At 33.0% G+C, this 10,203-nt stretch overlaps 1 protein-coding gene and 1 pseudogene across 2 annotated transcripts in view; both read left to right on the top strand.

Moving 5' to 3' along the window:
* The window catches only part of FBXL17 (F-box and leucine rich repeat protein 17), a 511,980-nt gene extending 508,139 nt beyond the window's left edge, over positions 1-3,841 (top strand). For both annotated transcript variants that reach the window (XM_051994853.1, XM_051994863.1), the window contains one exon: positions 1,037-3,841. In XM_051994853.1, the coding sequence (XP_051850813.1) occupies positions 1,037-1,174 (138 nt within the window). In that variant the 3' untranslated portion in view covers positions 1,175-3,841. The remainder of the gene's footprint in view (positions 1-1,036) is intronic.
* A 2,633-nt stretch (positions 3,842-6,474) lies between these two features.
* LOC127552256 (14-3-3 protein zeta/delta-like) lies at positions 6,475-7,567 on the top strand (annotated as a pseudogene).
* Positions 7,568-10,203: the final 2,636 nt, after the last annotated feature.

The raw sequence follows: 10,203 nt of genomic DNA on the forward strand, positions 1-10,203 counted from the left end.
AAATGTACTACATATCACCAGCACCTTCTTTCAGATTGGCTTGTTAAATATTGAAATAAAAATATTGATGAATTTTAAAATGATCTGGTGTTCAATAAAAATTTCAAATAAAAATTCCTAAAAGTTGTGGTCCTTAGGTTAATCATTTATTTATCCAAAGGGAAAAAAGAAGCTGTCTCTTTCTGTGATATGAATGGCAATTGCCTTTAAAATAATTGACAAATTAATCCCCTCACAGCACTGCAATTGTAAAGGTGTTAGTTTTAATTAAGCTTGTCTGGTTTCCTTGTCTAATCAAGATGGTTAAGGTCCATGGGGATATCCCTGACCTGCCAGCCTTAGCCAGTCTTGTATGTTTTAATTATTGATTTCTCAAATTTCAATCCTTTTAATAAAGGGCTTGAAATTTCATGATACCATTACATTTAAAGAACAAAAATAGAAATTTCCAAAAAGCTTATATTAAGATTCCTCTATATCGTTACAGTTTTTCATCCTATAAAAGCAGGTGTCAGTAAGTGGTGTTTTAAAAGTTATGTCTGATTTTCTTTGTAGCCTTTATATTTATATAATATATACATATAATATAATTATATGTATATATTATATATTTATATAATATATACATATAATATAATTATATGTATATATTATATAAATAGAAAAACATCTTATTGATAATTCACCTCATAATCACTATATTTTTATTGGATATTGATAAAGTTTGAATTTGTTAACCTGTAATCTTCTAAATTGCAAAATCAAATGAACTTAGAAAAGAATATTCCGGGTAGTTAAAGATATCTTCAAATGGAACTCCTTTGGTATTAAATTCTATAACACAGGATATGGCTGAAAAGAGGATGTATAATGTTTTTTGGCATATTTGAGAGGGCATTCATTTGGAGGAAATATAAGACTAGATGATCTCTAGAACTTTGGATTTTCTGATTCTCCTAGAATGTATGAATTTTGTCAGTATTTAATCTATCTTTATTGCTTCTGATGAGTCCAAAATTTTCTTCTTTGGTTATAGGTGAATGAAGTAACTGTGGAACAGCTTGTGCACCAGTATCCACACATAACTTTCAGTACTGTCCTGCAAGACTGCAAGAGGACCCTGGAACGTGCTTATCAGATGGGCTGGACACCCAATATGTCTAATGCCTCTTAACACTCCCTTTAGTATTTTAAGTCAACTCTCTGATATATTCAGCAAGTGTAATGGGAATTACAGATTGGGGTATATGATATGATCTCTTGGGAATGTTTTAACTTCCACCTTTCTTGGGTGTCTACATGAGTATGTATGTGTGTGCATGAGTGAGTGTGTATTTTTCCATGTGGATTCTATAGAACGTAAGAACAGATGTTAGCTGTTACCAGATGAGTCTCATTTTTTATTTTTCAAAATTAAGGATTTTTAAAACCATGGATATTCTTAGGTTTGGGGCCCTTTTCTGGAAAAAAAAAAAGAAAGAAAGAAAATAGAATGGCCAGATTGGTTTTGTTATTCTGAGTATTCAATTCCTACTATCTTTAAAATGTTCAGATTTCCCAAAGGAGTGGCCACTTTCTTTAACTGATGAATATAATTGTTGACTTCAACAAGCCATAGTAAAATAGAAGTGATCTTACACTGATTATGAACCCTAGAAACCAGTATTAAAAAAAAAATTAAAAAAAAAAAAAAAAAAAAAAAAAACCTTGTGCCAGAATTTTTCTATTGGCAGATGTCATTTGTTGGCATTTGGGTACTGTTTCAGGCCACTAGGGAATCATTTAGTGCACCATCATAGTGTCCAACTAAGTGTATCCAAGAGCATCATCTAAATTACCACCGTCAAGTGACATGGGCACTAGAGAGTAGAGTCCTTGTAAAATTGTTGTAAGCAAAAAGCAATCTAAATTCTCTGGGCCAACTCAGCAAATTATTCATTATTCTACAAGTGGTTTGAGTTATCTAGAGTACTAAAGCTTTTCATAGGGTTTAAGTTAATATTTGTGTTAGCTGTGGTTTCACTGCAAGCACCAATTTAAGAGCAGATTGTATTTTGACTAAAATTGGGACTAATCTCCATATTATGTACAGTGAAGCCACCATTTTAATTAAGGATGTGCTGTTATGGCAGAATCTATAGATCATTTAATTGTTTTCTTAATTTTAATAATTATGAAAATCCTTTTCTATGATTTTAATAGGAATGTTAATGAACGATAACTAATTAATATTTAAATAGACAGTCTTTTGGTTGATTTTTGTTTCTTTTTCTTTTGGATTTAGAAAAGCTGATATGTAGGAAGGATTTGTTTTTGCATGTTCTTGTTTTTTGAGTGGTAGATATGTCACAGGTAAAGAATGAATGTTGGCTAACAATTAGAAAATTTATTAATTATACTTCTGTTTACACTTTTGTTGTCAATATTAATCATTTATTTGTTTTTAAAAAGATGTCCAACTGTCAGTAAAATGCTTATCAGTAAATGAAAATGTTTTTAAATTTCCATGTCCCATATTTGATAACAGTAACCCAAGTTCAGTCAATTCTTTCCTGTGTTGACATATGTAACCAAGCATAGGATCTGCTTAACATAAAGTATACTATCTTTCAGAGTAGAGCTAGAAACAGAAATCTGTTTCATAAGTTTGCTATTTATTCTTCCATGCTATGGCCATTAGCCACTATTCTGTCTTTAACAGATATATTAAATGAGTTTTCCATTTCCACAGGTACCTTATTTTCTCCCAGAGTTGTAGATGTTAGTAGCTTTGGGAAGTAAGCATGGTGTTAAATATGTATATCATTCATTTATTTAAAATTACTTTTTTAAACAACTGTCTCCTCTGATTATGTTACCATGTCAATGTTGCCTGTTTTTAAAAAATCCAAATCATATTTAAAAAAAAAATCTAGTCAGTAAGCAACAGAAGTGTTTTCCATAACTATGCAGGAGATTGCTAACTTTCTCTGGAAGGACATTATTACTCTGGAAGAAAGGGGCTGTTTATAATCAACAAACTATATTTCTTACACCTTGTACTATATGATTTTCATACTCATTTCCCAACTACTGAAGAATACCTTAGTTGGCAATATTTTAACTGGTTTTTAATCTAAAACTGATTTATAAGACAATATGTGTAGTCATAGCTTGAATGAATAAGCAAAAATTTAATTTTCTATATATGTCTGAATATATTTTAAATAGTTAAAAATGACAAAAGAAGTGACAGCCATCAAAAATAGAAATGTCATGGCTTCCAGTGGAAGTTATAACCTCCAGAGTGTTGCTGTTCAGTTACTGAGATGTGTACTTGAGTTTTTCCCCCTTAAACTTTGCATTGTTTAAAGCTAAAATACAGTGCTCTAAAATACTCAGACTTTACTAAAGGGGTTGCATTTATTCTTTGAGACACAGGCAAATCTCAGTTTCGTACATTCAGAGAAAGCTCACATCTACCCCCAAATTATTCACTGCAGAGGACAACCAAAACCTCATCTACTGCAAGGACTCCACGCACGGTTGTTCAGTGTGTCCTTATAAATTAAGATGCTTCAAATGAGGTTTGCAACAGTTCTGGAAAATGTAGCATTTTTGCTTGGAATGTCACAAATATACGTAGACAAATTGAACGCTGGGATTTTTATCTTTTCCAAAGTGTCTACAGCCCTTTCAGAATAAAGACAATGAATGATATTGCTGAAATGGAGAAACTTGGTCCTTTGTCCTGAATGCCCCTTTATGAGTGCAACAAAAAATTTCAGCCTTTGTAGGTTTCTATTTTTCCGTGAAACTTTTGACCTTGCAATGGGTTGAAATAAAAAAGAAGTAAAACACAGTGTCTTTTGTTTTCTGTATTGCAGATATGCTTCTTAATGTTTGTTGTAGTGACTGTGGATTTCATATGAATTCCTATTCTAGTCTGGCTCATTAAATATTTTTAGAAAACAGTAATGACTCACCTAGAATAGTCAGTATGATTGAAGCTTCATAAATTTCCAAGTTGTCCTTTGATTAATGAAACTAGATAAAATGGTGAAAAAAATATACATTGATTAAGCTTAAACAAGTTAGAAATCATCACAGTTTTCATTTCATAAATGGAAAAGACTTATAAAGTCAGTCAGTAAGCATTTATTAAGCCACTATTATATGATAGGTACTGTGCTATGTGCTGGGGTTACAAGAAAAAAAAAGTAAAGATATTCTCTGCTCAAAAGGAGCTCACAATACAATGGAAAATATGACAAGCAAACAACTTTGTAGAAACATACTATATATGGGATAAATTGGAACTACTAGACAGAAGGCATTAGAATCAAGAGGGGTGGAGAAAGGCTTCCTACAAATGACGGAATTTTATCTCAGACTTAAGGGAAGCCAGGAGACAAGGATGCTGTAAAATATTAGAAAAGAAGGGATGAGATACCAAAGGCAGGATATAAAGGGCTTTGAATGCCAAATAGATTTTTATATTTGATCTTAGCAGTGACAGGGAGCAACTGGAGTTTTTTTGTGTTTTTTTTTTTTTTTTTTTTTTTTTTTTTTTTTTGAGTAGAAGGTTGTCATAGCCAGATCTGTGCACTGGGAAAACCACTGTGATGACTGAGCAGATCGAGCAACAGTCTGTTGCAGTAGTCCAGGAATAAGGTGTCAGAGGTCATAAGTGGGTATATTCAAGAAATATCACAAAGGTGAATTTGCCAGGTTTTAGCAACAGAATATGGAAAGTGAGAAATTACACCTACAATGTTGGATAGTCACATGACTAATACTTGACAAAGCTGGAACTTGAACCAGAGCTCTTTTCATTCTCAAGTATTCTTTCCACTGTACCACCTGCCTCTACCTGTCATTCATTGAGAAGTACAGTAAGAGTTTAGTTATGAATCATTTCGGGGGGCCTGGCATATTGGGATATTTTGTATAGGAAAGCTAAATAACAGAAATTTGTTTGTTTTTTCAATGCAAAATGGAGTGCCACATAATAATTAAAAAGTTGGCCTTAAGAAAAGATAATGATATTGTTGCAGGGTTGTGGGAAAACTGGGACACCGATACATTGTTGGTAGAATTTTGAACGGATTCAACCAATCTGCAGAGCAGTTTGGAACTATGCTCAAAAAGTTATCAAAGTGTACATGCCCTTTAATCTAGCAATGCATCTACTGAGTCTATGATCCCAAAGAGATCATAAAAAAGGAAAAGAACCCACATGTAAAAAAATGTTTGTGGCAGCTCTTTTTGAGGTGGCAAGAAACTGGATACTGATGGATGCCCATCACTTGGGGAATGGTTGGGTAAATTGTGGTATATGAATGTTATGGAATATTCTTGTTCTGTAAGAAATGACCAGCAGAATGATTTCAGAGTCCTGGAGAGACTTACATGAACTGATGCTAAGTGAAATGAGCAAAAGCAGGAGGCCATTGTACACAGCAACAAGAAGATTATGTGATGATCAACTGTGATGGTCTTGTCTCTTTTCAACTATTAGATGACTCAGGTCAATTTCAATAGACTTGTGATGAAGAGAACTATCTGCATCCAAAGAGAGGACTATGGGGACTGAATGTGGATCACAATATAGTACTTTCACCTTGTTGTTGTTTGCTTGCTTGTTTTTTTTTTCTCATTTTTCCTTTTTGATCTGATTTTTCTTGTGCAGCATGATGAATGTGGTAATATGTCTAGAAAAATTGCAAATGTTTAACTTAGATTACTTGCTGCCTAAAGGAGGGGAAGGTGTAGAAGGAGGGAGAAAAATATGGAACATAAGGTTTGCAAGGGTGAATGTTGAACACTATCTTAGTATATATTTTGAAAAATAAAAAGCTATTTTTTTAAAGGGAAAAAAAAGAAAGTTGGCCTTGAAGATAAGAAGACCTGGATTCAAATGTGGCCTCTGATAACTACTGGCTCTTTAGTACTGAGCACTAAAGAGTTGGTAGATATCAGAGGCCACATTTGGGCAAGTCATGTAACCTCAGTGCTTGTGACAATTCTCTGAGGCTCTTAAGTTGTAAAGAAGGTATCAATCTGCATTGGTAGAGGATCTTCCCTCACTCATACCAATGAAATTATCCACTCAGGCCCTTTCCATTTTTAGAATATTGTTTTAAATCCTAATATATGTGAAATTATAGTTGGCTAGAAAGCTTTGCTTGGGAATAGTTGTTAATAACCAGAAAATGAAAACTTTAAGAGATATTTTAAGTACTCATCTTTCCCCACCATCACATATAAGTGACTCCTAAAGTGAAGATATGATGTGATCTCTACATAGGTAAAGAGTTATCATGTCAAAGAAGGATTAGATTCAATGTAGGAAGCCCTTAATTGAAACCTGGCTCTGCTACTTTTTTTTTTTTTTTTTTTTTGCAAGTCATACTTCTCTATGCCCTAGTTTTTCTATCTCTAAAAGGAGGGAATTTGCTGTCTATACTCACTTCGGGTCCAGAACCTTCAGTCATGGATAAAAATGAGCTGATGCAGAAGGGCAAACTGGATGAACAGGCTGAAAGCTATGATGACATAGTAGCCTGTATGAAATCTGTAACTGAACAAGGAACTGAATTCTCCAATGAGGAGAGGAATCTTCTCTCTTTCGCTTACAAAAATATTGTCAGAACCTGAGGATCATCTTGGAGAGTTGTTTCAAGTAGTGACCAACAGACAAGATGCTGAGACAAGAAAAAAAAAAAGATGGCTCAAGAATACAGAGGACATCGAAATATCTGCAGTGATGTACTGTCTCTTTTAGAAATATTCTTGATTCCCAAAGCTTCACAAGTAAAAAGCAAAGTTTTCTGTTTGAAAATAAAAGGAGACTACTAGCTTTATTTGGCTGAAGTAGCAACCTAAGCTGGTAATAACAAGGAAGAAATGGTAGATCAGTCACAACAAGCATATCAAGAATTATTTGAAGGAAAAAGAAGAGGCAAAAGGGAGATGTAACCAACACATTATATAAGATTGGGCCTGATCTTGAACTTCTCTGTATTCTGTTATGAAATACTTTCCAGAGAAAGTCTGCTCTCTTGCAAAAACAGCTATTGATGAAACCCATTGTTGAACTTGATACATTAAATGAATCATATAAAGACAAGTTACTAATAATGCAATCACAGAGAAAAAAAAAAACTTGACTCTATGGACATCACAGACACCCAAGAAAATGAAGCTGAAGTAGGAGGAGAGAAGAATTAACCAGCCTTCCAATTTTTGTCTGCTTCATTCTAAAATTTACACAATAGACCATTTGTCATCCATGCTGTCTCACAATTTTTGTTGACAATTTACGACAGGTTTATGTGCCTTCTATTTGGATTTCTACATTTTCCATATTGTTTTTATGTTTAATATTAGGTAAGTAGAGCTGGTTTACAGATTTGGAGAGTTATCTGTTTTCATCTAAGTTGGCCAGGCTAGGGATATGGAATTTTTAAAGACATTTTACATGTTTGGTATAGTACTTTTAGTATACTGTGATTCCACAAGGTCTGTGTTAGAAAGGCTTCCAGATCTAAGCAAAACAAAAACAACAACAATAACAAAAAAACAACTGCCTATTTATTGGCCTGTCATAGTAGAAGGGATAAAGGGATAATTGGTTCCAGCCTCAGATGTAATTATTGTAGGTACTTTAGCATTGGAGCTCTTATAGCTGTGGTAAAAACAGATGTCCCATAGATATTACATATCATTCCATGTATATCTCTGTATACCTTTATGATTGTAATTGTGAAAGGGTTCCTTCAGACAAAGTTTTAACTCAGTCACTTTACTCTAGAGGAAGGCAAAAGTGATTCATATTCCGTTATTTGTAAAGTTATCTGCTGTTCACTTTCATTATTTTTACTACATTCATTTTATTTGTATTTAAATGGCGTAGACAACCTAAGAATGAATGTACAAGTTAGAATGCAGTAAAAATAAATTGCTTGATACTTATAAAGTCACTGTATATCAAACAAAGCAGTAAAACAAACAAAAAAAAAACACATGTATTTAACTTTTTTTAGGTTTTTGCTTTTGTAATTTTTTTTTTTGATATTTGCCTAACATGCACGTCCTATAAAAATAGTTAACAGGGAAATAACTTGATATGATAGCTAACTTTGTCTAATGTCTGAAATTTTCATGAACAATCCAAGCATAATAGTTAAAAAAAACTTTTGTATTAAGTTGATGTAAATGGAATAAAAGTTTTATGAATGGGAGGGAAAAAAGGAGGGGGTTCTTCTCAATTATCTCTAAGATTCTTTCCAGCTCTAAATAGCTTGATCCTATGTCTGGTTCTAGAGAAAGAACCAGGATAAATGAGTGGGAGGTTTGGGAAGGCATGTTTTAGCTCAGTATTAGGGAAAAAACTAACATTTCAAAGTATCCTTAAATGAAGTGTATTTTCTCATGTGATAGTCATTTTCCTGACACTGGAGTTATTCGAACAGAATACATGAATATCTCTTGTCAGAGATTTTACGTAGGAGTTATATTCATTAATCAGTCAATAAACATTTATTAAATGCCAACTGGATACTGAAGATACAAGAAAGATTAAAGAGAGTCCCTTTTCAAAAGGAGCTCACAGTCTTAATTGGGGAAATAAGCAATCATTTTCAACAAGCCAAATGAGAAATAGTCAACAAAGCCTTATTAGATAAGGTGCTAAGCACTAAGGATTAACCTCTTTTCCCTTTCTCTCCTCCCCCCCCCCCCCCAAAAAAAAAAGAACATGATTCTTGTCCATAAAGATTATCTATATCAGATTGGCTGATGTCTTGGGGAGCAGGAAGATAAGGGATAAAGGAGGAAAAAATTAAGAACACAAAGTTTTTAATAGTAAATTTATTTGTTTTTAATACACATTGCTTTATGAATAATCTTGGGAGAGAAAATTCAGAGCAAAAGAGAAAAACCATGAGAGAGAGAAAAAAAAAGTAACCATAACATGTGTTGATTGATATTTAGTCTTTTTAGTTCTTTTTCTGGATGCAGATGGCATTTTCCATCCAAAGTTTATTGAGATTGCTTTGATCACTGAACCACTGAGAGGAACCAAATCTTTCATAATTGATCATTGCACATTCTTGCTCTTACTATGTACCATACATTCCTGATTCTGCTTGTTTTGTTCAGCATCAGTTCATGTAGATCTTTCTAGGTCTTTCCAAAATCAGCTTGTTCATCATTTTTAATAGAACATTAATATTCCATTACCTTCATATACTGCACTTGTTTAGCCATTCCTTAGTTGATGAACATCTACTCATTTTCCAATTCTTTGCTACCACAAAAAAGATCTGCTAGAAACATTTTTGCACATGTGGGTACTTTTCTCTCTTGCTGAGTCAAAGGTATGCACAATTTTATAGCCCTTTGGGCAGAGTAGAACACAAAGTTTTACCAAGATGTATGTTGAAAACTATCTTTTCCCTCATTCAGATTTTCATTCTCCCCAACAAACATGCCTATATGAGGGTCTCTATGACCAACTATTCTACTGAAATCACTCTTAATTTTATCTTTAACCACCACAAAAATAAAACAAAAACCAGAAAAAAACAAACATATTTCTACCCAACAAATAGAACGGAAAAAGATGAAAACGTATGAAACTATGATTCTTTATTATGTACATAACTTGATTTTTTTAAAGTACTCAATAATTTTAACATGTTACTTTCAAAGTTGCCTTAATATGTCTGTTTCTTTGTAAATTCCCTTTTGTTGTCTTGCATACATTTTTAAAAATGACTCAATAACCCTCTAGTATTTCTTTTCTTTTTTTTTTTTCTTGATAATTCTATCATTCACTAACAACCACCATCCTCCCAAACACTCCCAGTTGAAAAAGAAAAACAAAACCCTTGTGAAATAAATAAATATAGTCAAAACTAATCACATTACTAATGATCAATTTGAATGGTCTTTTCTCAGTCTTTATTCTGACTTTTCAACAATAAGGTAATTCAAGGTAATTCCAGTAGACTTGGGATGGAGAATGCCATCTGCATCCAAAGAGAAAACTATGGACATTGAACATAGATCAAAGCATGGTATTTCCACTTTTTTGTTAGTTTGTTTTCTTTCTCCTGGTCCCTCCCACTTTGATCTAATCTTCCTTGCATATCATGACAGATATGGAAATATGTTTAAAAGGATTGCACATATTTAATCTATATCATATTGCTTTCA

The sequence above is a fragment of the Antechinus flavipes genome, chromosome 1, assembly GCF_016432865.1.
Source record: "Antechinus flavipes isolate AdamAnt ecotype Samford, QLD, Australia chromosome 1, AdamAnt_v2, whole genome shotgun sequence".
In the NCBI taxonomy this organism is placed as follows: domain Eukaryota; kingdom Metazoa; phylum Chordata; class Mammalia; order Dasyuromorphia; family Dasyuridae; genus Antechinus; species Antechinus flavipes.